Source organism: Arabidopsis thaliana, chromosome 2 (genome assembly GCF_000001735.4).
Source record: "Arabidopsis thaliana chromosome 2, partial sequence".
In the NCBI taxonomy this organism is placed as follows: Eukaryota; Viridiplantae; Streptophyta; class Magnoliopsida; order Brassicales; family Brassicaceae; genus Arabidopsis; species Arabidopsis thaliana.
In genome coordinates this window covers 18,430,978-18,455,582 of record NC_003071.7, presented here as the reverse complement: position 1 = coordinate 18,455,582, position 24,605 = coordinate 18,430,978, and the positions used below count along the sequence as shown (strand labels likewise).

The 24,605-nt window shown below is 37.4% G+C and overlaps 8 protein-coding genes and 1 non-coding gene across 13 annotated transcripts; 4 read left to right on the top strand and 5 right to left on the bottom strand.

Annotated features, from left to right (window-relative positions):
• The first annotated feature begins 652 nt into the window (after nt 1-652).
• On the top strand, nt 653-2,732 carry AT2G44760 (dihydroorotate dehydrogenase (DUF3598)). Its single transcript, NM_130041.5, has 5 exons — nt 653-1,223; nt 1,299-1,694; nt 1,801-1,893; nt 1,982-2,121; nt 2,199-2,732. The coding sequence occupies exons 1-5, from the start codon at nt 798-800 to the stop codon at nt 2,644-2,646; spliced, it is 1,503 nt and encodes a 500-aa protein (NP_182004.2). The 5' UTR covers nt 653-797; the 3' UTR covers nt 2,647-2,732.
• On the bottom strand, nt 2,708-4,157 carry TPK2 (thiamine pyrophosphokinase 2). 2 transcript variants are annotated; one of them, NM_180093.2, is made up of 6 exons: nt 3,938-4,157; nt 3,765-3,861; nt 3,576-3,648; nt 3,395-3,496; nt 3,060-3,309; nt 2,708-2,974 (listed from the first exon to the last, which is right to left on the bottom strand). In NM_180093.2, exons 1-6 carry the CDS (start codon nt 4,071-4,073, stop codon nt 2,829-2,831), a joined length of 804 nt encoding a protein of 267 aa, NP_850424.1. In that variant the 5' UTR covers nt 4,074-4,157; the 3' UTR covers nt 2,708-2,828. The 2 variants fall into 2 exon arrangements, with proteins under 2 accessions (NP_850424.1, NP_566026.1); NM_130040.3 differs by having other exon boundaries at nt 3,060-3,303.
• A 2,332-nt stretch (nt 4,158-6,489) lies between these two features.
• WRKY12 (WRKY family transcription factor) lies at nt 6,490-8,380 on the top strand. The gene is made up of 4 exons (NM_130039.3): nt 6,490-6,812; nt 6,920-7,008; nt 7,248-7,418; nt 7,939-8,380. Exons 1-4 carry the CDS (start codon nt 6,579-6,581, stop codon nt 8,099-8,101), a joined length of 657 nt encoding a protein of 218 aa, NP_566025.2. The 5' UTR covers nt 6,490-6,578; the 3' UTR covers nt 8,102-8,380.
• A 432-nt stretch (nt 8,381-8,812) lies between these two features.
• Nucleotides 8,813-9,108, bottom strand: AT2G00920. Its single transcript, NR_143702.1, has one exon. It is a non-coding gene; the product is annotated as an uncharacterized misc_RNA (transcript).
• A 3,069-nt stretch (nt 9,109-12,177) lies between these two features.
• On the top strand, nt 12,178-13,755 carry CYCP4;1 (cyclin p4;1). The gene is made up of 2 exons (NM_130038.4): nt 12,178-12,619; nt 13,029-13,755. The coding sequence occupies exons 1-2, from the start codon at nt 12,279-12,281 to the stop codon at nt 13,294-13,296; spliced, it is 609 nt and encodes a 202-aa protein (NP_182002.1). The 5' UTR covers nt 12,178-12,278; the 3' UTR covers nt 13,297-13,755.
• Nucleotides 13,756-13,901: 146 nt separating this feature from the next.
• On the bottom strand, nt 13,902-16,960 carry AT2G44735 (uncharacterized protein; the record flags this gene model as incomplete). The annotated part of the gene is made up of 8 exons (NM_180092.5): nt 13,902-14,186; nt 14,493-14,552; nt 14,701-14,716; nt 14,816-14,863; nt 15,550-15,991; nt 16,265-16,406; nt 16,731-16,787; nt 16,867-16,960. The coding sequence occupies 8 exons, from the start codon at nt 16,958-16,960 to the stop codon at nt 13,942-13,944; spliced, it is 1,104 nt and encodes a 367-aa protein (NP_850423.4). The 3' UTR covers nt 13,902-13,941.
• Nucleotides 16,961-17,017: 57 nt separating this feature from the next.
• AT2G44730 (Alcohol dehydrogenase transcription factor Myb/SANT-like family protein) lies at nt 17,018-18,250 on the top strand (the record flags this gene model as incomplete). The annotated part of the gene is made up of 1 exon (NM_130037.1): nt 17,018-18,250. One exon carries the CDS (start codon nt 17,018-17,020, stop codon nt 18,134-18,136), a length of 1,119 nt encoding a protein of 372 aa, NP_182001.1. The 3' UTR covers nt 18,137-18,250.
• A 111-nt stretch (nt 18,251-18,361) lies between these two features.
• AT2G44710 (RNA-binding (RRM/RBD/RNP motifs) family protein) lies at nt 18,362-22,897 on the bottom strand. Of its 4 annotated transcripts, NM_180091.2 has the most exons (12): nt 22,402-22,897; nt 21,545-22,101; nt 21,372-21,461; nt 21,041-21,280; nt 20,535-20,756; nt 20,103-20,460; nt 19,684-19,997; nt 19,488-19,591; nt 19,292-19,395; nt 19,125-19,195; nt 18,952-19,043; nt 18,362-18,784 (listed from the first exon to the last, which is right to left on the bottom strand). In NM_180091.2, exons 1-11 carry the CDS (start codon nt 22,679-22,681, stop codon nt 18,954-18,956), a joined length of 2,430 nt encoding a protein of 809 aa, NP_850422.1. In that variant the 5' UTR covers nt 22,682-22,897; the 3' UTR covers nt 18,362-18,784; nt 18,952-18,953. The 4 variants fall into 4 exon arrangements, with proteins under 4 accessions (NP_850422.1, NP_001324821.1, NP_001324820.1 ...); NM_001337094.1 differs by having other exon boundaries at nt 18,395-19,043; nt 22,402-22,895; NM_001337096.1 differs by lacking the exon at nt 22,402-22,897 and having other exon boundaries at nt 18,451-18,784; nt 21,545-22,350.
• Nucleotides 22,898-23,249: 352 nt separating this feature from the next.
• AT2G44700 (Galactose oxidase/kelch repeat superfamily protein) lies at nt 23,250-24,577 on the bottom strand. Its single transcript, NM_130034.2, has one exon. It carries the CDS (start codon nt 24,566-24,568, stop codon nt 23,462-23,464), a length of 1,107 nt encoding a protein of 368 aa, NP_181998.1. The 5' UTR covers nt 24,569-24,577; the 3' UTR covers nt 23,250-23,461.
• Between the last annotated feature and the right edge of the window lie 28 nt (nt 24,578-24,605).

Here is a 24,605-nt window from a genome sequence, read left to right as displayed (position 1 = left end):
TCTGAAACCTGATTTACCTTCAGATTTGGTCAAAGCTCTTAGTTTATGGCCTTCATGTAATGTTTTTTCCGCTGTCAATTTTGTCAACTAAAGTATTTAATATCACTACTTATTTCGTTTTCATGTACTGTATTTTATTACCTTCCTTTAGCTTTACGCAAAAAAAAAAAAAAAAACTACTTTCCAATGACCTTTGTCTGGTCAATGCTTCATTCGCCAATGCACCATTCCAACATACTTATTTTGAAAACTCAAAAACCATCAATCCGAAAAATTCGTCTTGGTGTTAGTATTCAATGTCTTGATCTCCAGATTGCACGTATATGAATCAATATTAATACACCAAAAAGTTTTTAAAATTGAGATTGAAAAAGTCATCATTACACCTTTTTAAGCTAAAGAAAGAAAGAAAGAAAACCTCCTTTATAAAACTCCCCGTGGTCCATTAACTTTGTCGGCCTTAAAGGAAACGTCGATCACCAGTAACCTTCCTACCAATCACAAGTTCACTTCCCAAAAAAACTACGAAAAAGAAAAGTAAAGAAGATGCTATACTGATTCTTTTTTGAACAAACTCATATTTCCCATCTAGGATCATAATTCATACATTTAGACAGTTGAGCCCAAAATATTGAATGTTATGGGCCTAAGCCTGTATTAACGGTCTACTATATACTTCTTAAATATTGATAATTATGGGCCTAAGATTGTATTAACGGCCCATTTAGTTATCATTCTATGTTTCAACGCCATCTTGCGAGTCACTTTGCTTAGTTCTTCTCATCATCATCTTCTCTATGATTCTTCAGAAAACGATGCAATCACCATTTCTTCATCTCTGTAAAAGCTTCACTTCTTCTTCTCCACTTTCATGTCACAACCACAATATATGCTTTGGATTTCATAATGCTCTGTTATCTCCTTCAATCTGCAATTTCCAGCGACGAAACAATGTCAACGGGAGAAAAATCGTTGCGCAGGGATCAAGACTAAACGACGGAAATAGCCGTCCGGCGGGAAACAAAGGGAAAGTAAGTCTGAAAGGTAACAAAGAGAATATATGGAGCGTTGACAACGAAATGGCGGAGAAGGATAAGCGTAAGGTGAAGCCAAAAGGAAGAAAAAGCGGGAAGAGATTAGGTGGAGGAAGAAAGGGTAAATTCGGTAGAGTTTTGGTTTCAGGGACGATGTTGATCGAATCCGAGACTGTTCTTCAAACTCAGGTATCGATTTTCAGATTTCAATTTTCTCAAATTTTCGTCTGTTAGCTAATTTCTGATTGAAATTGATTTTGTTAGGAGCCTGTGATAAAACCAGTTTGGAGAACATTTGCGAGTAGTGTAAGTGGGATTTGGAAAGGTGTAGGAGCTGTGTTCTCGCCGATTACTGGAGAGATGGAACCGATTGAAATTGGGAAGAAGAATGAGAGTCTTTATGATTGTTATACTCTTTCTAAGATTGAAGCGTTACCATCTCCTTCTAGTGGAGCTAATACAGAGTCTGAGATACAGAGGAAGATCAATTGGGTTACTTTAAATCCTCATGGAGAGTGTTCTGAGAGTAAAGATGAGGTTTTTGTTGATCAGAGTGGTGTAGATAGTCGTTTGCCTAAGTTTGAGTCTTTTAACTTGAAAGCAAGTGATGTCATGGAAGAGGATTCCATGGTAGATGCACCCGGCCTCGTTTACTTCGAGGTACTATTATCTTGTACATTTCATGGGAGCTACTAGTTTAGTTGTGATTCTCCATTTGGCTGAGATAAATGATGTTGTTATGGTCTTTGATGTGGCTGATATGCAGGATGGATCGTATTCCAGAGGTCCAGTTACAATCCCTGTTGGGGAGATGAGTGAATCCAACTATTACCTCACACCGACTTTCAAGTTTGAACAGGTATGTCTCTATTTTTGCTTTTTAAGATTTCTCAAGTTTGTATTTTTAAGAGAGAAGAAATGGCTCATTGTTCCTTCTTCTTGTCCAGTGTCTGGTGAAGGGTTGCCATAAGAGACTGAGAGTAGTTCACACTATAGAATTCGCCAATGGTGGTGCAGATATACAGATAATGAGAGTTGGTGTTTATGAAGAACTGTGGGTTAGTCCTTCAAATTATGAAGAGCAAAGGTAACTCCAACTTGTGAGATTTATATCATTCTCTTCGGTATGTCAGTGTCTCTGACCCTTAACGGTTTATGTCTCAGTGACAACGACGCACCATTGGAGTTAAAACCATTCTCACAGAGGAAACGCACGCAACCATCAGAACTAACAGGATCATGGAAAGTATTTGAAGTAAATGCAACTCCACTCTACGGAGAAGAAGCCGAATTCGAACAGCCAGGTGAAAGCACTCCAGTTGTGTACCTCTGCACAGAAGCTCTAAAGAGAAGGAACTTACCGGAAACTTTGGTTTCGTTTGGGGAGGAAGAGATGATAGATATGCAAGATGTGTCTGTGATGTGGCTACCAGGTGGTGTGAGTGCATACGTGGATGTGAAGAAAGATGGAGTGTTGTGCATTGGAGTTGGATGGTATTCAGATGAAGGAATCAATCTTGTGATGGAGAGAGATTATGGTTTGGATGGGAATCTTAAAGAAGTTCGATCCAAATCCGAAATGAAGAGACGATGGACAGAAGAACCCAAGTAAAACTCCTCTGTTTTAGATTTGATACTATCTAGTACAAATGTAGTAACACTAGCTGATGTTTGGTAAGGCAATAAATTGTTATTTGCTGGTATAGTGAAAACAAATCAACACAATAATGTTGAAGTAATTCTTCGATGCATCATGAATATAATAGTAGCGTATAAAACTAAAGAGTGGCGCCACTAAGGTTTATGGTCTTGTACAGGAAGTCCTGTCTTCTTGATGGAAATAGTCCAGAGAAGATCCGAATCCGATTCGACTGTGATTATCTCTTCTTTAACCAAGTTCGATGTACTTATCAACCCACCAAATCTCATCTCAGTGTTGCCTGTAAGACGATTATAAAAAAAAACCAGAATAATTAGATCGATCTGATAATGATGATGATGATGATGATGGAAGATGTTACTTACTGAGATCCCATTTAAGCCCTGAGGTAGTGGTATTGGCAGATGGAGTTCCAATGGGTATAAGTCCACAGTGAGGTCCTTGAAGAGAAGAGTGAATATGTATTTCATGTCGATGAGTCTTTGGAAGGAGTTGGATGAGACAATCATCAGATAAAAGGACTATCCTTGTGTCTGGATATCGATATAAGACGTTGAGATTACCGGCTTCATGATCGAATCTTCCCCCGAGTGCTCCAGTGGCAAGAATCTGGAGCTAACATAAAACAGATAGTGAAAATGTTGCAGAGAAACAAACGCAGCGAGCTAGCATTCCTCTGTAATTAAAAAAAAGAACTTACTCTGGAACTCTCCTGATTCAAAGTAGAGTGACGGATATACGAAATGCATTTATCAAGATCAGTGGTATCTTGATCATGAGATTCATCTATAACCTTAGTTCCCTGGAGAAAAAGCATGTTAGATCAAATACAGACACTGTTGTGATCTAATGCATAATAATAGTAAGAAGAAAGAGCTTACCCAGTAAACATAAAAGTCGAGGACGTCACGGCGTATAGAATCCATATCTCCCTTGATAACATCGGGCTTATACCTAAAAAGTACAATTCTCAGAACTATCTATAAAATAAAAAGACAAAACTTTCCAGTTTCAACTTCTTCTTCCTGAAACCTTTCTCTATGAGAGAAATAGAGACATAAATCTGAGACCTGTTTCGAATGACAAAAGGGTCTTCGTGAGGGAAGAAGAGAGGTAATTCGTCGTAGATGCGATTAGCGCCTCCATCAGCACAGAGACGAAGTTTTGCTGTTCTACACAGAATATTCGTAATAAAAAAAAAACAGATTCATTTATATATTCTGAAGAATAGAGAGATAATTACCATGTTCCCAGAGAAGAGGAGTGAATCGTGGTAAATTCTGGTTAAGAACAACGAGAGCGTATCTCGTCCCACAAGTTTCGTCGCAAGGGAGGAGAAAGCTTGAAGAGTGAATCATAACATCCATGGCTGACAACATCGGAGAGCCAATTGTTTACATAAAATTCGACGCAATCATCTTGAGCAAGACACAAAGTTTGTGCCGCCGGCGTAAGTTTCCGCCGGAGAAAGTTTTTCGAACTAACTTGTGCCTTAATTTGGTATCTTGTTCTGCTTTGTAGGCCCATTGGGCCTGAATTACAATTGGGCTTGGGTTTGTCGCCCACTGGATCTTATTTTGGAATTCAGTAATACATTCCTTTTCCTTTGTTTGCTGGATATAGATCCACAAATAGTATTGATTTTAGAGTTTCAATTTTTTTTTTGATAACTTACGTATTTACGAACCCAACTTATATTTTTTGTTCTTGTTTTATCCTCAAACTCATTTCAATGAAAATTGATATTGAACTTGTATGAAAATAGTGGATATATATAGAACTATGTAGTTAGGTTTAGGTTATAGCCAACGGTACGTGACGAGCTCGTGTATGCATCTCCACATGAATTTTCAAAGACATCAAAGTATGAAAACAAACTAAGAAAAGAAAACGAAAGGAGAATGAAGGAGGAGACAAAGTGGGCACCTACAAGAGAGAAAAATATGCCTTAGAAATCTCACCATCATTAAATTTGGAAAATTCCTTACGGATTTGATTGAAACGTGTAATCATTGTTGCATGGAATTCATCCCCTATTATATATAACCTTTATTATGCCTCTCTTTCTCTCTTTGTCTTAACCTATGATCTTATAATTAATTATTCTCCTCTTTTCATTTGCATCTTTTGATTATGTTTGCATTTAACCTAATATAAAGTTTTATTTGATCAAATCATTTTTCCAACTCTAAACGTTTCGACTATATCTTGTGTTTGTATTTACAACTTAATAAAATGTGTTCGGAAAAGAAAACTAAAGCGTTATATATGATTCTTTTAGAGTAAAACCGATAATTTTCATACATAAACAAACAAGAAGACCTTAGCTTTTGAAACTACCGTAGCCATATGTTTCTACCTGAAAAACCAACAGTACTCTTGGTGTCAGTAACTCGGTAAGAATAAGATCAACAAACTAATGGTAGTATAATTCCTTTAATGGCTATTTAAGCAAGTGTTCTGAACCTTATGATGATAGTTAATTATGGAGTAGATTGGACCGGTAAATTAAAAATAAAATTAAAATCCACCTCAATCATGTTTTATGGTTTTGTCAAAAAGAAGATTAAAAAAATGTTATATTAGTCATTGTTGCTTTGTGTTGCTATTGTGGAGGAAGTTGGCCGGCTCTTTTCTTGGGGTGTTTGTGTTGTTGTGTGTAACTATCAAATTCTCAATACTGTAAGAAATACACTTTTTTTTCAAACCAGCCATTACTGTAACATCGACCGAGGAATGTTAAAAGCCAAATAAAAACATGGATGAGTTTTGTTTGATATTCTGATTGATGTCTAACGACTTTTATAAATTATTGCATATGCATAAATTTTTTTAAAAAAATTGTGATTTTCAATAAACGATATAAACATATAGTCTAATGAAATTATTCAAATAAAATTATTGGGATTAAATTTACAAAACAAAAATTATGAAGGTGGATTCGACATGATTTGAGAAGAGGTAACTTTTGTGGGTGTCGTTTCCATCATCAGCTTTAGGACACATCTTGAGATGGATGGAAGCTTTGATGTACCTCCACCACACTCGATTACCTCCTTGACAACTTCTTTCTCTCCCATCTTTTTCTCTCTCTATCAAAATTGTCATGTGAAATGAACAATGTCCTTCATTTAATTTCTTAGGTTGCTTCAGAAAGCTGATCATAATAATCAGTCCAAACTCCAAACCTTCTTTTGGCCTCATTATGGAATGGTTAGGTTTAATTAATGATTCAGGTTACTTGCTTAAACAAATGAAAGTAAAATTCGTTAATTATCTAATAAAATTGATGTATTGTAAACGTTATTGGTATGATTATTTTGTTGTTAGTATTATACTGATCATTAATTAGTACGTCAGAAAAGTACTTATTGTATATTCGTATTTACATTTCTTCGTACATATATATTTCTTTATACGATATTAGAATGTTGTGGAATAACCTATATATATTCATAAAATGCAATTTGTTTTTTGTTAAACTGAATTTAAAAATCGCCGCCTTTGGTCGACCACAATACGCATAAATATCAAGGATTTACGATGTTTTGAATTATGCGAAGAAATATATATATTCGAGTATATAATGGAATCGAATTTTGTTTTGTTAGCGATATGATTTATAAACATTAAAACACTTCACATGAAGTTGACTGCCAAAGACACGAATGGTACAAATAATATGTTTGGAGGGTCTTTGACACGTGTGGGGACATACACACGAAGCCCTACCCTTTCTATACGAAAGCAAGAGAAGATAAACCGTCAAAGTAACATTTAAAACATTATTAATTTATATAGAAATAAATTAGTGTCATACACTATTTTAAATTGGTACAAAATAGTCAACAAAAAGGAACAAGGAGAGATTGAGATTAAAAACAATGGAAGGAGGAGGGAGAAGAGTATTCAGTAATTACGATCTACAACAAGTGACATCGTCGTCGACGACGATTCAAGAGAATATGAACTTCCTCGTTCCTTTTGAAGAAACCAATGTCTTAACCTTTTTCTCTTCTTCTTCTTCCTCTTCTCTTTCTTCTCCTTCTTTCCCCATTCACAACTCTTCCTCCACTACTACTACTCATGCACCTCTAGGGTTTTCTAATAATCTTCAGGTCTTTGATCTCTCTTTCTTTATATACATATATAAAAAGATCTTGTTTAATTTTATTTGAAGTATTTATTGATCTTGATTTGGAAGGTCTAATATGATTTTTTGTAGGGTGGAGGACCCTTGGGATCAAAGGTGGTTAATGATGATCAGGAGAATTTTGGAGGTGGAACTAACAATGATGCTCATTCTAATTCTTGGTAATTTACATCGTTGGATTAAAAGATGAATCCATTTCTTCTTCTTGTTCATGTTAATTTATTCTCTTTTTTTCTTCTTCAATAACTGATTAATTAATTAAACTTTTATATCTCCCTTGCATTTTTTTTGTGATCCAATAGAACTATAGACTATATATTTACACTAAGACTTATGAGAAAGGATTAAACCTAAGGTATAAAGTATAAACAATGTGTCTAAGACATTAGAGTGTACTCAGGTGGAGATCAAATAGTGGAAGTGGAGATATGAAGAACAAAGTGAAGATAAGGAGGAAACTAAGAGAGCCAAGATTCTGTTTCCAAACCAAAAGCGATGTTGATGTTCTTGACGATGGCTACAAATGGCGTAAATATGGTCAGAAAGTCGTCAAGAACAGCCTTCACCCCAGGTACTAAATTAGTTAATTATCATCACCACCACATATATGTGACTGCTTAGGCTTCATTAACTTTACCAATAGTTTCCTAATATAACATGTCCTTAATTAGCAGTGATCCTCGTATAATCACATTGGTTGATGATTGATAGTTTCGTAAAAGCTGAGGTGAAAACTTAATTTAGCTAGGTGCATCATAATATTCTCTCTTTAGGCTCTTATGGAACCGTAGCTCAAGTACTAGACATGACTACTGTTTATCTTATACATATGTATATTCATAGTTAGAATTATATTTATTGTACGTACTAACGTACATATAGTTTTAGTATGTATCGTCTGTACGTCCCTCGGGTGCTGTCATCATTAAGAATGCAAAAAATATCCCTTTCTATTTTTATCTCTTTTTATTGTGCCATGTCTACACATATATTCCCAACTATTTTTGAACATATTCACACGTTTTTAATGGTTAATTGAATTTAATTATTATGTCTAATGATGTGTATTAATGAATGAAACATATAAACAGGAGTTATTACAGATGCACACACAACAACTGTAGGGTGAAAAAGAGAGTGGAGCGACTATCGGAAGATTGTAGAATGGTGATTACTACTTACGAAGGTCGTCACAACCACATTCCCTCTGATGACTCCACTTCTCCTGACCATGATTGTCTCTCTTCCTTTTAACATCTCTTTCTATATATCTATATATAGACAGTTATATGTGCACATATAGATGTGTGATATATTGCATATTTGATATTGCATGTGTTTTTCAAGAGTATGTCATCAGATGTTATGCATATATTCTTGACTTGTTGCTTATAGTATACATATGTAATAATATATATTGACATTGGTAGTTCATTTCTGTTCAAACTTTCAATGCGTTTTTTAGTTTGACGCGATGTGACAGAAACTAATTTTTGTTAAGTGATTCTGAAGCAAAATATTTAAGTATCAGATGAAGGATGTACATTATATTGGTGCAGGCTCTTTTTCTTGAGTATGAAAAAGAAATACTCTAATAAACTAAAAATGTCATATATATGCTCCCAAATCTTATTTTAAAAGAGGATAATTAAAGATAATTCACACAACTTATACTTGTATATATGAAGTTAAGTTTACGTCTAGTCGTTACAAATTTATTATAATTGAATTTTGGAGTTCAAAATTTTACTTTTGATTTTTCTCTACAACAAATGAGTTCGATGTTCAAAAATAAACAAAAGAAAAGAAAATTAAGACAAACAAAACATGTTAAAATTGTCGATTAACATAAGATTTTCACAACAAAAATGATAAGATATATATAAGACTCAACTCAACATTTTAGGTCCGGTATAACTAGTTTACTATATAAGCCATAAAAAAAAATGGAAACAAAGGTCATGATGATAATATAGTTACCACTAGTTATTATTATGATATTACAAACTACAAGTAGTAACAACACTCAAGCCAGATTAGCTACAAACTCGCACATGGTCTATATAATTATACTAATTAGGGTTATCTGGGTAGCTAGAAAAGCTTCTGTCTCTCCCGTAATGATGAAGATTTTTATAACTGTAGATGATTGAATCATGCAGCCGGAGCGTAATCATAGACTACATCGTCGTCATCATCACCTTCGTTCTTGAAAGATGCAAATGCATAGTGAACATTGTAATAGAGAACAAAGTCAAATTCTAGTGACGACGACATCTTTCTTCACTCAACTTAGTGCAAAAAAATTGTAATTAAAGAAGCCTAAAGAAATACAACTTGATTTGAATATACATTGAGATGGTTACTTGTAGGTATTTATAGATGGTAAAAGGCAAATTAAATTGGGAGTGGCGAACTAGCTGAAACTGAGTCAGGGCATGTGACTCGCTGCTTATCATGTGTGCCAGACACAAGTGGAGTGTGAGTAAACTGAGTAAGCCACCTATTTTGTGCCCTGACACATCCTTCGCTTTTTGTACATATATTGGTCCACCTCTTATTACACGATTTAACAACATTTCTCATTACATTAGGACATAATTTTCTGAATGGAATAATAAACTTTATTCAAGTAAAGAGGAGAAACATAAAGTTTTCTTTTTCTTTTGGATTTTAGTATGAAATATATATATAATAGGGTATTGATTCCCTCAACCTACAGCAACATCATGGCATCATGCATGGAACCTTGAGGGACAAAAAGAAAGATTTATGATCTGATGTCTAGATTTGTTTGGGTTTTATCTTCATTTCAACATTATTATGATCATTATTTGTTTTTTCTTGGATCAACATTACAATAGTTTCTCTATAATTAGATTTTGGGGAAAGTAAAAGAGATATGTCCTTAGATTTGTTTGGGTTTATCTTTCATTTTTCTGGTAAAAAATGTTTTTTTTAATCAACATTTCTATACTTTTTTCGACCACTGGGGTTTTCGGAAACTAAAGAAATACTAAATTAACGGGCCATGTTAGGCCCATTATCGGCTCAAAAGATAGTTATGAAGCGATTGTTGAAGAGATGAGAGACTAAATGATCTTCTTTTAGTTTTACTACAAACATTGTACTTTTAGTTTGTCATATGAGTCGAGCTGCTTAAATGATGTTCTTTTTTTATTTATTTTTAAAATTGATAAAAAAAATTGATGTTCTTTCTTTGATCGTGACGTGGCATCAAATAATTGGTTCTTGGGCCCGTTTGTGTAAGCCAACAACAACGACAATTGGTTTCTTTTATATTTTCATGAACGATTGTTGTATGTATCATCTCGATCTTCTTAGAAGATATCTGTAACAAAAATGTCGTATGCAACTTAAGATGAAATGGATAATAGCTAGGCCCACCAAATTAAAATGGATTGGTCTGATAAAATCTTCAACAACAAAAACATTTGATATGGTCTGATTTAAATAAATATCTTGAAAAGAGAATTGGCTTATATAGAGAACATAAAAACTGAACTTACGAATTCGGAATTTTAAAACTGTACATGCAACCAAGAAATGTGGTCCTCCATCTTTATATAATTTCAAGACAAAATTATCGACTAGACTAGGCCTATTCTATAAATCAATATTAAATGTATTCTAAAACGTAAATGTTGTGAATTATATGAATTAAACTAAAGGAAAAAAGGCGTATTTGAAGGATGGGGGATGGTCACATGGAGTAGCACATGGAAATTGGGTATGAAAAAGATACGAGAAGCGAGAGACACGTTAAGCAGTTATTGACGATCCCCAAATACTCCAAAAACACTATATACTATTATATCTACACTAAAAAATCATATCGTCTGTGTAAAATCATATTCTTAGTTCTGTCACGAGACATGCTTTACTTTTTCATCACTCCAATCCCAATCTAACCTGGCTGTCATGTTTGATTAACTTCAGGTACTAATCAAGTATACGATCAGTACTATCATCATACAAAACCCAAAATAAATAAAATATGGTACCAAGACGTTGTGTTCCTTGTAACTTTCGTTTGCATGCAATAGATCTCAACGTCGATAATTTGAATTAATTTCGGTTGTTAACAATAAAAAAGATTTCTAACGTATAACACGATATAGTTTAAGGACTAAATTTTATATACACTTCTTACAATTTTCAGTCCACATGCTTCCATTTTAAATTCAGTTATTATGTTTTATACAGTTTCATAAATATATTCTTACTTTAATATATTATCAAATGAAGCAAATAAACTCGAGTAAATTTTAAACGTTCCAAAGGGATGATGATAAATCAGTAACAGTTGATCACACAAGTTGACATATCGTCCTGTAAAGTTAAAATCTTTGTTTCTTTTTTTCCTTAAACGTGAAATCTCTTCTTTTGTTTCACTTTTTTCTTTGGTTGCTCTTTAGCTTTTGCGTTTGCTGTTCTTAATTAGAATTTGCCTAAATGCGTCCAAATTAGCTGTCCCTCTTGGCATCTTAGATTTAGATCGATCTATTATTTATTCATATCTATATTTCTGCTAACAATCAATATATTTTTGGGGTTATAAAGAAAGGATTAAATTTGATGTTACCAGATGGGAATTGATTCACATTATTAGAAACACATGCATTTCGTGAGATCACTATTCGTGACTTTGTAATTCAAATAAAAAATTTCCCCACATGTCATGTAACATGGTGAGTATGGGATCCCATCTCCATACACTACAAACCAAAAATTAAGACACATAATGGTTAATCGTTTAATTTTCTTGTAATTCAAATATATATAATTGTAAATAAAACTTCGCGTTATCATCCGCAGTTACTTCTGATAGTTTCTAAATTTGTAGATATATAACGTGTATATTTCATGAATCATGACGTAGATAAACTATGGATTACCTAAAATCAGATTACATAATTTTATAAATATTGATTAGGATACGATATTACGTTTATCTGTGTCGATTTGATATGTTGTGTTTAACGCATTAATTGTGTTTCCCTCTTGTTAGAACTTAAGTTTTCAAATTCAATAATCATTAACTTGTGAAATATAAACCCCACATTTCGCATATACTAATGTTTTCATTTTCAAAAATACTACTATAGTTTGGTCTTTTCGGTTCCACCGCCGACGGTGATAGAAGAGTTAATGACTACTAATGAATAACACAATTTAAAATCCAAAAGAGACACATTCCTAAAATTGAATTTGGATAAAATAAAAACATTATTACTTATTTACAAAAATAAAATAAAATAAAATAATAAATAATAACTGCCCAATATAACGACCAACTTAACACACACGCCATTAACAACAGAGCAGAACAAAGAGAAGACTCTTCTTCATTAGATCACACAAAAAAGTAACTTTTTTTTCTTTCTCTCTCTGTCATACACACAAAAAAATGGCGGAACTTGAGAATCCAAGTGTAATGTCGAAGCTGATAGCATTCTTATCTTCATTGCTAGAGCGAGTTGCTGAGTCAAACGATCTGACCCGACGAGTCGCGACTCAGTCACAGAGAGTTTCGGTGTTTCATGGACTGAGTCGACCAACGATAACGATTCAGAGCTATCTAGAGAGGATCTTCAAATACGCAAATTGTAGTCCTTCTTGCTTCGTCGTTGCTTACGTTTATCTCGATCGTTTCACTCACAGACAACCTTCACTTCCCATCAATTCCTTTAACGTCCATCGTCTTCTCATCACTAGTGTCATGGTCGCTGCTAAATTCCTCGATGATCTGTAAGTAGTTTCTCACATTCTTTCCGTTTTAAACATTAAATCGAGGGTCAATCTCAGAATTGACTATCGCAGTTAGAAAATTTCAGACATGATCATCAATCAATCCCCTGTTTCATGAATGCTCTGTTTTTTTTTTATGTTTGGTCTGAATCTCGTAAGAAGTATATTTTTTCATTTAATTTTTAAAAGTTTTGATCTTTCTAAACCATAGATTGAATTTTAACTGTTAAAATTTAAGAATATTTGTTTGGCACAGAAATCATAATGATATCAATCAATCAATCAATCATTCCCCTGGTTTACGGCTGCTCTGTTTCTTCCTTTGAAATAAAGATTCAATTTTTATGAAGTTAATCATATGACACTGATTCGCTAAACCTTATAAATTTGGTAATTATTATTAACACAGGTACTACAACAATGCGTATTACGCGAAAGTGGGAGGAATAAGCACGAAGGAGATGAATTTTCTAGAGCTGGATTTCTTATTCGGGTTAGGATTTGAATTAAACGTGACGCCAAACACATTCAACGCCTACTTCTCTTATCTTCAAAAGGAAATGACTCTTCTTCAACCTCTCTCTCTCGTTGTTGTCCCATCATCAAGATCTCTCATTACCTTCAACGACGATGAAGCTTCTCATCAGAAACAACAACAACAACAACTCGCTGTTTGAATCACAACAAAATCCAAAAAACAAATCTAAATCTCTTTCTGTCTCTTTATCTTTCTTTAAAAATGAATTGTGTAGTTGTAGATGATGTAGAGATTAGTCGGCAGGGACTCTTATCTTGTCTTAATCAAATCCTGATTAAGAATAAATAAGAAAATTCAAAATCAACCAGTAAGTTCTTGTCTATCTCTTTCTCTAGATGTGGACAGATGGGAAATTAATCTTTACAGGCTGGCTGGCTAAAGAATTTAAATGTCATTAGTTAAATGGAACCAAATATATTTTTGGTTTTTTGTTAAATAACCAAAATTTGTTATGATTGTTTATGTTTTGTTTTGTCTGATATTCAAATGTTACCCATGTCAGATCAGAAACATGGGTTATTACTTTAGTAATAAGTAGAGATGGTACAATAATTGGGATTGGTGAATAAGATTTGTTGTTTCTGGTTCTTCTATAAAGGGAACAAAAGAACATGTGCAGAGCAGTGAGACAGAGTGTAACGATAAAGAAATCACATTCAAAATAGCCAATTTGAAAGAAGCTAAGAGAGACTGTGACTTGTGAGAGAACTTGTTGGCAGAACAAAACAAAAGTACTATTTGACTCAAAGTCTCTTCAAATACACAACTCAAGAACACAAACCAATCAAGTAAATATGTAGAAGAAAACAGGGGAATTGGAAGTTGAGGTGGTTGTTGTAGTGCTTCTTAGAGGATAGATTCTGGTTTTCTTGGCATGTTTCCGAACTAGACTAGGGATGGGTAATTCCACGGAGATCACCAAGAAAAACAAGCCTAATCCGAAATTAGGAGAAAGTGTAGCCATTGCAAATCCATAGGTCAAGGCAACAGCAGTCAATGAAACTTGTAGCTCAAGGTAGAAAGGGAGACCTTTTTGTAAGTAAAGAGATTAGTTCAATAGAAGTGAAAAACCTGATAGAGTTTAAGAAGATAAAAATGCTGTAAGAAATCCAACTCTTTGATCCCATTATTGTTGTTCCTGCGTAATAAACCGTTTTAGTTTTGTTTCCTTTTAAGTTAGTTACTTGACAGTATCCATCAATGCAGTAGTCTTCTTCTCACCAAAAAAAAATGCAGTAATCTTCTTGCCAAACACCTCCAGGTGGACTTAGCACGGGTCGATAAGTTGCTGTAGGCCTTTAGCTATCAGAATCGCGATAACCAGTAACACGTTACGAACTTCGTTAGGAGAGACTCTGTCTTTCTTGTACTTGAAGTAAAACCGGTTTATCCAAACTGGATCAAAACCAAGTTGGGAACAAATCAGTTCCAGTTCAATTCTATAACAAAAAGTCAAAAATCGATCAGCATCAATTACAATTAGGATCGGTTATGCAAACCAGACATGGCGTAGGTAAATTACAGAGTTACTAGTAGTAACTACCTATATCCTGGTCAACCTTGTTTGAAAGGAACAACACTGTAAATGATACTATACAAAGTTCAGTGTCTAAACATAAATGCCTCACATGTTCCTCGGATCAAAGTTTGCAATTTACTTCTCCACAATAGCTCCTACAGTTACAAAGCCTAAACATTATAATATCCTGTCTACAAAGATATGAATTTGAGACAGGTAAACATTGAAAACAGTACACAATAGCCACTCAACAAGTGTGATACAGAAAGAATCTGGTCTCGCATATTTGATATTGTACATACCTTGCTGTGTATGCTTAAACAGTAGCCTATCAACGATAGCCCATTCAAGTTTAAGCCCATCCGACAAATAGTAGAGGAAGCGTCTTAGTATCAGACTGAAACACTTGTGTTAACCCATAAAAAAGACTAGGCATTGGATAAATAGAAACTTGTCCAACTCATAATAGAGAGTATACAACGTAAAAGAAAGACTTGCAAATATATAGTTCAAATAAAACCTTGCATAAATAAAGTTGGTGATGATACAAAAGATAAATGAAAGTCACAAATGAAAGTTGTTGTGAGGTGGCTCCACCCAAAGGATGTGGTAAGTCGCTAGGTGATCTCGAGGGGGATCGGAGCCTTAAGCATCACCGAGGGAGTAGTACAAGCCATACCGCTCAAATTGATCAAGACGAGATGAATATATTTTGTTCCTGTGCTCAGTGGAGAGACCAGCTCTTACAAAAGAGGAAGGCCAACTTGTATATATTGTCAAGCCACCTAGATCTGTCTTCTCTTGCCATTCCTTGTGTTTAGAATTCAGTTTAAACACGGTTGGGATGTTGTTGTATCAGTGTGTATAAATAACAAAGATGTCTCCTTCATGCTCCGTCATAAACACTGGGTTATGAGTGTAATCAAACTCAAACTGATAAAAGGCCGGACATGGTTTCACTGGAAGAATATTCCACGTTGCTTTAGAGGGGTCGAAAACCCCAAGATAGCCGCATTCACTGAGACAGAAGAACATGCCATTGGAGAAGACACATTTGGACCAATAGCGAAAGGGTAACTGGTTCTCAAAGCAGTGTGTAGTCCATTCGGTTTCACCAGGCCGCCAAGTATCGATCAAAACAGATCCGCAGGATCGTAGTTGGGTGTAGGAGATGACCATACAGCTAGGTGATGTAGGAGCGGCTGAGAAAGCTAAAAAACGGGATCTGTGTTCGTGTCTCCTTGGGGGTAAGTAGAAGCTCTCACGGGTAAACGGGTTAAGAACAAGTGTACTAGCATAATAGGACTCGCTTTTTCTCGCAAGCACCCAACCATCCTTTCAGATCTGCCTTATCTCCAATCAGATTTATAAAACTACAGGAAACACACCAAACCAAATCGACCCAACGAGGAATAAGGGATTTTTAGCCAATCGAGAGAGAAAACAAAATAAACTTTCCGCTCTACTAAAAAGGATTTAAGGCTAAAAATCTAATGAAATTAATTCTTCCCCCTTGTTTTTTTTCCCCTTAATCTCTAGCAATAAAATCTTTAATTTATAAATCTCAATTTTCTGAACCCATGATCACGTTTCTGAACTCTCATGAGCTCTCCCACAACTTCTAATTTCATTGAGGCCTGAAGCAGTGTGAAGAGAGCTAAACCTTGCTTGAGACAGAAGAATCTGGTCTCGCATATTGATGTTTGCCGTGACATTCCTTGCTGCGCATGCTTAAAAGTAGCCCATTCAAGTTTAAGCCCATCCAACAAATTGTGTTAATGGGGTTTGAAGCCTTAAATCAAACGAATCAATAATCTCATGATAGATATTAATAAATAACTTTCCTAAAAAGAAACGAATGCAAAAGAGAAGTCAAAAAATGAAAGACGCCAAAAACATAATTAATCAGCCCCAAAAACGGCAAGAGCGGTTCGCTAAGTCCACCAACGCCACCTACCGGTCCCGTATAACACGGCTCACGTTAGCCTCCAACCATGATGACTACGGTGGCTTGGTGGCTTCATCAGCCGCTTTTTCTCTATTTTATTTCACACCGATCCAAATATCATTATTATTCCACGTGTCGTCCACGACGGTGTGCCCCCACCACCCTCCGCCACCACCGCATAAGGCTTTATTACCAACTCTGCTAATCTACGCTTCTATCTAACCTTATCCTCCGCCACCCACCATTATCATACGCCTCTCCTCCACTCTCTCTCTCCCTTATCTTCTCGATATTACGTGCAATCGCCGCCGCGAAAAGCCATCGCATTACAGCCATTTCTCTTCCTTCACAAGATCTGTCTTTTTCTTTCCTTCTTCTTCAATTTTTTGATCCATGTCCGATCCGGATTCTCCGATGAACCACGATCCAATTCCGGATCCATCACCTTTAGCTCCCCTCCCGCCACCATTATCTTCCTCCGCTCATGACGATGCGTCAACCGAACCAGCTTCCAACACAGATCTGAAGAGCGCCTCCATCCCCACCGCGTCCAAGAACTCTAGGCGGTTACCTCCGCCGTGCTGGTCTCTGGAAGAGACGATCGCGCTAATTGACGCGTACAGAGACAAATGGTACGCTCTTAACCGTGGAAATCTAAAGGCGAATCACTGGGAAGAAGTTGCAGAAGCGGTTGGTGCTAACTGCCCCGACGTGATTCTTAAGAAAACCGCGGTTCAGTGCCGTCACAAGATGGAGAAGCTCCGGAAAAGGTACCGGACCGAGATACAGAGAGCTAGATCTGTGCCGGTGGCGAGGTTTATATCGTCTTGGGTTCATTTTAAGCGAATGGAAGCTATGGAGAATAGACCAGAGATTAAACAAGGTAACGAAAGTGGAGATGATGATGATCACGATGATGGTAATTACACAGCTAGGTATCAATTCAGCGGCGGAGGAGGAGGAGCGAGGACGACGCCGAGGTTCTTTAACAGGAATGGTACAGCTGGATCTGGTGGTGGTGGAGGGAGTAGTAGTAGCGGCGGGATTCGAATTCGGATACCGACTGGAGTGAGTATAGCACAGCCTGGACCGAGGTTTCCCGGTAAGATTGATCAGAAATACACGGCGAGTCCAAGTGCTGGTGTGAGTTCAAATCCGAGAGCTGGTCGTGGTATCGGAGCAGGAGGATCTAGTTACGGTGCTAGAGTTGTGAGAATTCCTGAAGGAGGAGGGAAACGAGGGAGAGAGATGATGATGAAGACGGAGGAGGATGATAATGATCCAATGGTGGAGATAGCTAGTGCGATAAAGCTGCTTGGAGATACGTTGGTGAGAACAGAGCAGACGAGAATGGAGATGACGAGAGAGATAGAAGCGATGAGGATGGATACAGAGATGAAGAGGACAAAGATGATTTTGGAATCTCAACAACGAATTGTGGAAGCGTTTGCTAAAAGCTTATCAGATTATACTACTACGGAGGAGCAAGACAAGAAGAAGAAAGCTAGATAGAAGAATGTCGTCGTCTTTAGCTGACTCCTGATCAAAAGGCGCCATAAATTAAATTAATGTGTGATTTTCAAATTTTCTAGATTGTAGAAATCGAAAGAGCTTTTATTAGCTTATGCATCTGTCTAACACCAGTAATGTATCCCTGCTTGATTATGTATGTTATAAAGTGTATAAAAATTGGGAGTTCCTCAGTTTCCGACAGTGAGAGGTTGTTAATGTCTCTTCCACAAGTCTCAAGGATAATGTCTCTGTTTTACCACAGTGAGAGTAAAACAGAGCAAGCATCAGATCTAAACAGAAGTAATGCAAATCTTAAGCTGAGAAGACGGTGAAAGCTTAACTAAACTGATGGATCAATAATACAAACACAGCTTAATCTCTGTTCCAACAAATCCATCCATTATTCAAGAGATAGAGATAGATAAGATAGATAACGAGTCCCACAACTATGAACCATCTCTATAAAACTCGAGCTTATCATTCCATCCGAAAAAAGATACAAGTGCAGTTGTAGATGCAAGCCCATTAATATTCCAACAGTCTCACCGAAGCTGGCTTTAATCCTTTCGCAGCTGGTAGCTTCCTTTCTACATACACAACTTTGCATGGCCAAACCTCCTTTTTTAGCAGCCTCGGTCATGTGAAATTCTGTGTTCCATTAACAAACTTAAGCACACATTTGATCTATAGTTCCTGCTTAGAGCTTGAAAGAGGAGATACCGTTTTCTTTCCAACCAACAATATATCCCACAAACAAAACCAAAAAATAATGCACAAAGACACAACTAAAGATGGAAGGAACCAAACACACTCACATTCAGTAGTATGATCCTGGACCACCACCAGAGTAACTACTACCACCCAAGCCACGGCTGGAGTAAATTGAAGAATACGAGCTACCTCCTCCCTGTAAATCCAATACTAAAATGTTACACAACTTGACTTTCCAAAATAAATATAAAAAAGGGGAAAGTGTGAAGCCACTTACATCTCTTCTGGGTAAGTCGCCACCATAGCTTGACGAGTACATACCTCCTACATCGCTGCCACTATAAGAACCTGAAGAAAGCAACATTATGAAATTATAGCCATTGAAGGCAGTAAGTGTATCTCGACGAAGTATTGCTCTCTGTTAAGCCAAGTTCTGAATCAAACCTCCTCCATAATCCATTCCCTGACGACTGCTGTATGGGCCCCGCGAGTCATGATTTGACATAGAATTTCGGCTGCTTCCATATCCTAGACTAGACCTAGGAATCCTAGACCAAACATGGAAGTAAGAAAATAATACACTTGGCACAGAAAATTGCTACCAAAAATAACTGAAGCTATCCATAAAAAGAGAACATACCGGTCCCCGTAGGATTCCCCATATTGAGATGGGCCAACATCATAGTCCAGACGGGGTCTTGAATGACGAACATCAACATCAGCATAACGGGGAGGAAGGTCATCCTGAATAATGAACACTCGTTAGAGTAAACAATCATAGTCTAAAGAAACAAAATTAAGAAGACAAACTGGTCGGAGAAAACAATAAGTCAGACCAGTGCAGCATATGGACGCTTTGATCCAGGAAGAGGTTCATAAGCACGAGGTCTTCCCTCACTGTAACTTGGAGGTCTTTCAAATCTCGGACTGTAAAGGTCATCTACGAATGGCCTCCTAATTTCAGAGCGAGAAGAACTTCTAGGAAGATCTGAATAACCCGAACCCCGGGGTGGATAATCATCTCTGTAAGACAGATGCCTCTCAGGAGAAAGCCTGGAACTATAGCTTACAGCTGGTCTGCTTCTTGGAGGAGGAAGTTCATCACGCCGATCATAGTCTCTCTTCAAGCTAGCCTTTGGATACAGAGGAACTGCAAAACACAATATGGAAGATATGATCAGAATCATTAGATACATGAACACAAAAGAGATTCAACTAAAAAAGATAACTAAACATGTAATAATTCCAGTGGTACCTGGAGGTCTTCTATCATATGACCTAGCAGGTGGTGGCAAGGGCCTGGCTCTTGCAGGTGGTGGCATGGGCCTGGCTCTTGCAGGTGGAGGCAAGGGCCTAGCTCTTGCAGGCGGAGGTAGAGGTGGGCGAGGACGTCTTCCTCTTGATCCAGAAGCTCTCTTTGCACTAGAAGATGGGGCCCGAGATCCAGCGCCTCTAGCACTCCGAGAGGAAGCAAGGCTACGAGGTGGAAGACGAGCAAATGAACTCCTTCCAGACCGTCCAGCCCCATGCCTAGACCGCTGGTCTGAGCGACTAGATTGTCGGCCTTTACCTGCTTTCTGAAGTGGTCTAGACAGGCGTGCTCTCACTTTTGCCTGGAAAAAAAAAGAGAATTAGAAAGCAAGAAAATACTTCGTGGATAAGGATAATGCATTTAAATTATGCATACCTTGTCCTCCCCTTCGCCTAGCTCTGAGTTGTTGATGAATTTGGCACAACTCACAGCAGCTTCATGAGTATCAAAAGTTACAAAGCCAAAATCTTTCCTCCTTGCTGATGGCATATTGCGAGCAAGCTCAACTTTTTCAAGTTTACCATATGGTTTCAGAAGGTCTCTAACACGTTCTTCATTCCATGAAGGTAACAGACCGTCAATGAAGATTGTCTTAACCTGTAACACCAGAAATATCATAAAACTAATTACTATGAGCAAGATAGATAAGTTAGATATAATAGATTCACCAACAATCAATAATTCAGTATCTAGCATGTTGTTAGAGGGCCAAAAGGAATATGTATTCTGACTCTGTTTTCATGATGGGTTTAGCAAGTATTCTAAGTCACCATACAGAATAGGTGGCACCCACACATGCCCCTATAAACTCCTCCAACGCTCTAAAGAAGACATGGTAGGATGAAAGTTGCTAGAAATAATTGATCCTGCAATGTGAGTACCTGCGCCATTATCTCATCTTCCAGGTCTAAGAAAGAATCAGTAAAAGAGACCTTTGCAGGCTTCTCAACTCCAAACATCACATCTTTCTTGACGAGACGCTTGTGAGCATCCATGGCATCTGAGCGAGATGAGAATTCCAAAAAGGCATACCCTCGATTCATGTTGACATTGTTGCTGTCCTCTACCAACGTTATATCATCCATATTCTCAACTCCATAGTGTTTAAGCTTCTCCCTCAACTGGAACAACAACAAATACCTGATTGTCAGGATCACCACGAACTGTGGAGTTGGGTTTAATTGACATATCTACGGACACCCAAATACTTACAGCTTCTGGGGTCCATATCTTGCATATGTTACCAACGAAGAGGGTATCATTATCTTGGCTTGCAGTTACACCACACTTTTTACCATTTATCTGCAGTCCCAATGACCAAGAGCATGATACAAAATGTAAAGCTACACAAACTCTCCATCAAATACTAAAGTGTAGACAATTACCATTGGGCTTTTAAGCTCTTTAACAGCTCGTTTTGCCTGTTCCACAGTTGCAAAACGCAAGAAAGCAGAACCCTTGCTCTTCTTTGTCTGAGGATTCTTCAAAATCCTAACTTCAGTCACCTCGCCCACATGACCAAACACTTTCTTTAAGTCCTCCTCCGAAGCACCTTTGTCCAAACTCCCAACAAATATTTCGAACTCCTTACGCTTACGCCTCTCATGGAGAACATCATGATGCTCTTCTTCTTCCACATCAACAGTTTCTCCATGCTTGACCTCTTCAATAGCATGATCATCATCATCATCCTCACTATCAAGGTCCTCCGCACCATCTCCAATCTCGTCTGCAAACTCACCAGCTTCCTCCTCGACCTCAATCTCTTCCTCCAGTTCTTCCCCCTCCTCATTTACCAACTCATGGTCCTCCTGTCCCAATTCCCTCTCTTCAAACTCCTCCCCGCCATATTCCTCAGCCTCATACTCAGGTTCATTGTCATCTAAATCCAATCTTTCATCTTTTCCAAAATCATCCACAGATTCCTCTACCTCAGTCTCCTCTGCGAGTAAAAGCGAGTAAAACATCTACACTATTCCAGGTAGCCTAAAGTTTGTTCAGAGATAACAATCTCAGAAGATACGTCTATCTTCCACAGAATTAAAAACAGCTAAACATCCATCCTCCAAATTAGATTCATACATTCAATGGTCAGACATTCATTTAATCTCTATGGTCAGATATGTTGGAACTCTAAGTCACAAACTTTCGTCAAAGCGAAACTTAGATCCATCAAAACAACGAAAACGTAGAGAATCCCAAAAACGAAACAAAATTAATAACCAGGCTAAAAGAATCTTACTTTTCGACGGAACATCAACATGCGGATTCGCTGCAGCTTCAGAATCATCAATTGAATCCGATGACTTCGGCACATCTAATGGATTCTCTTCCTCAACAGTTTTATCAACCTCCGGAGTCACCTCCTTGGCTTCCAGTGCATCGGAGCCTGAGAGCTCACCGATATTAACAGATTCGTCATGGGAAGATTCCACGTGAGGATTCTGCGCCTTGAGCGCCGATCTCGTAAGCCTCCCACCTCTTCTCGCGGCGCCTCCCCTCTTCACAACCTTCGGTGGCATCGCTTTCCAATGTATCTTAACCAATCAAAACAAATTAACCAAATTCGATGAACAGAGATCAGAGCTAAGCGACACAATTATCGGGATCGAACAACCCTAGCTCAGCGGATCAACAATGGTATTGAAATCGAGATAGAGAAGAAAACCCTAATTAACGGAGAGATGATAGCCTGAGCTTGGTCTAAAAATAAAAGATAAATAAAATCAATATATTCTATTAAGAAAAAGACGTGGCGATCAAGCTTTTAATTCGGTAATTGTTAACAAACGAAAAACGGTAAGAAGGATTGGCCCAAATATCCTCATCCCCAATGGGCCTTTACTCGTATGGAGTTTCAAGTGTGTTGGTTGACTAATTGTATTACCGATGTTCAGTCCGGTTTTCATTCATTTTCGGTTATCTTTTTTTGGTTTCGTCTTGGTTTATAATTTATATTTGCATTATTCGGTTTAAGAATACAGTTTTCGATGGAATCGGTTTAATGGGCAAGAGAAACACAACACAACAACTCCGATGTAAAATACACTTAACTGAGTGAGTTTACAATAACACAAACTTGATTAGGTGGAACAGAGGAAGATGCTGAAACTGCAACATTAATTGAATAAATCGAGAGTTGAAGACGTAAACGCCGCAACACATTCATAATCTTGTAACACATTGTATTGATATAGACTAACGAAAGTATTAAACATCATCATCTTTAGTCACATGAATTCCTACTTCACTCCTATCCAAAACAATCATTTTACACCAAAGAAAGTAGTACTAGACATGTTTTAACCTGAAAGAGACAGACAATGACACATTCTATAACCGTTAGGGACAATCTCGACAAGTTGAGACGGTTCTGCAGCTCCATGAATTCCTACTTCACTCCTAAGCAAACCAATCATTCTACACCAAATCTCTTTGCTTTCACTAACATTAAGACTTGGTTTTTCCCATATAAACGCCAACTTTCCGTAGTATTCCCCGATTCCAACTGATCGAGCGTTGTCAAGATCAAAACCATAAACCACTCTCCACAGCATCAGTTTAGAGTCATACCACATTAACCCGAATCTAGAGAAGTAAACAAAGAGCACATTGTCAATCACGCACAATCCTACTCTAGACCATTGATCATTAGGCATCTCAGATCTCTGACAAGAACCATCTCTAGTGTCATAACAAGTCATGCCTTCACGAGATCTTAAAGCACAAACCTTCCTGTCAAATGAAACATTTGCTTTACAAATCCACCTGTGACTTTCTTTTTCATCGGGAATCGGCGCTGCTTCCCAAGTTTGCGTATTTAGATCAAAGCTTTCCGCTGCAATCTCGTCGTCCTGATAGCCTCCGATCACATAGACCTTACCGCCGACTAGTCCTACGCAATTGTACCCTCGCTTCACTAGCAAACAAGGTCCTTGACGCAACTCCCCAAATCGGGTGTCAAAGATCGAAAGTCTTGATGAAGGAGTACAAGATTCTGAAATGAAGAAGATCTTTGGACCAACGGCGTTCATGGAAAATCGATTAGGCTCGGAAGGATAAGGGAACTCAATGGATTCGAAGAGATTCTCGGTCGTACTGTTCTCGATTCTCCGGAGAGTGTACCAGTAGTCGTATACGGGGCGATAATTTTCGTCGATGAAGCCGATATAGAGATAATCTTTTCCGAGTAAAGATCGAGCCTTGTGAATTTCAGGCGAGCGAACAAGACTCCGCATGTTCTTGGAGACGGAGCAGAGGATTGGGTAATATCGTTTTGGGACGCGGGCTAAGATCATCGAAATGATTTCCAGTGGCAGTGACAAAAACAATGACGGCGATGCCGATGCCGATGCCGATGACGACGATGGTTGGTCGGTTTTTCGCGGTGGTTCGTTGGAGCTAGACATCGACTCTAGTTTAAAGGAGAAGACTAGAGAATTGAGA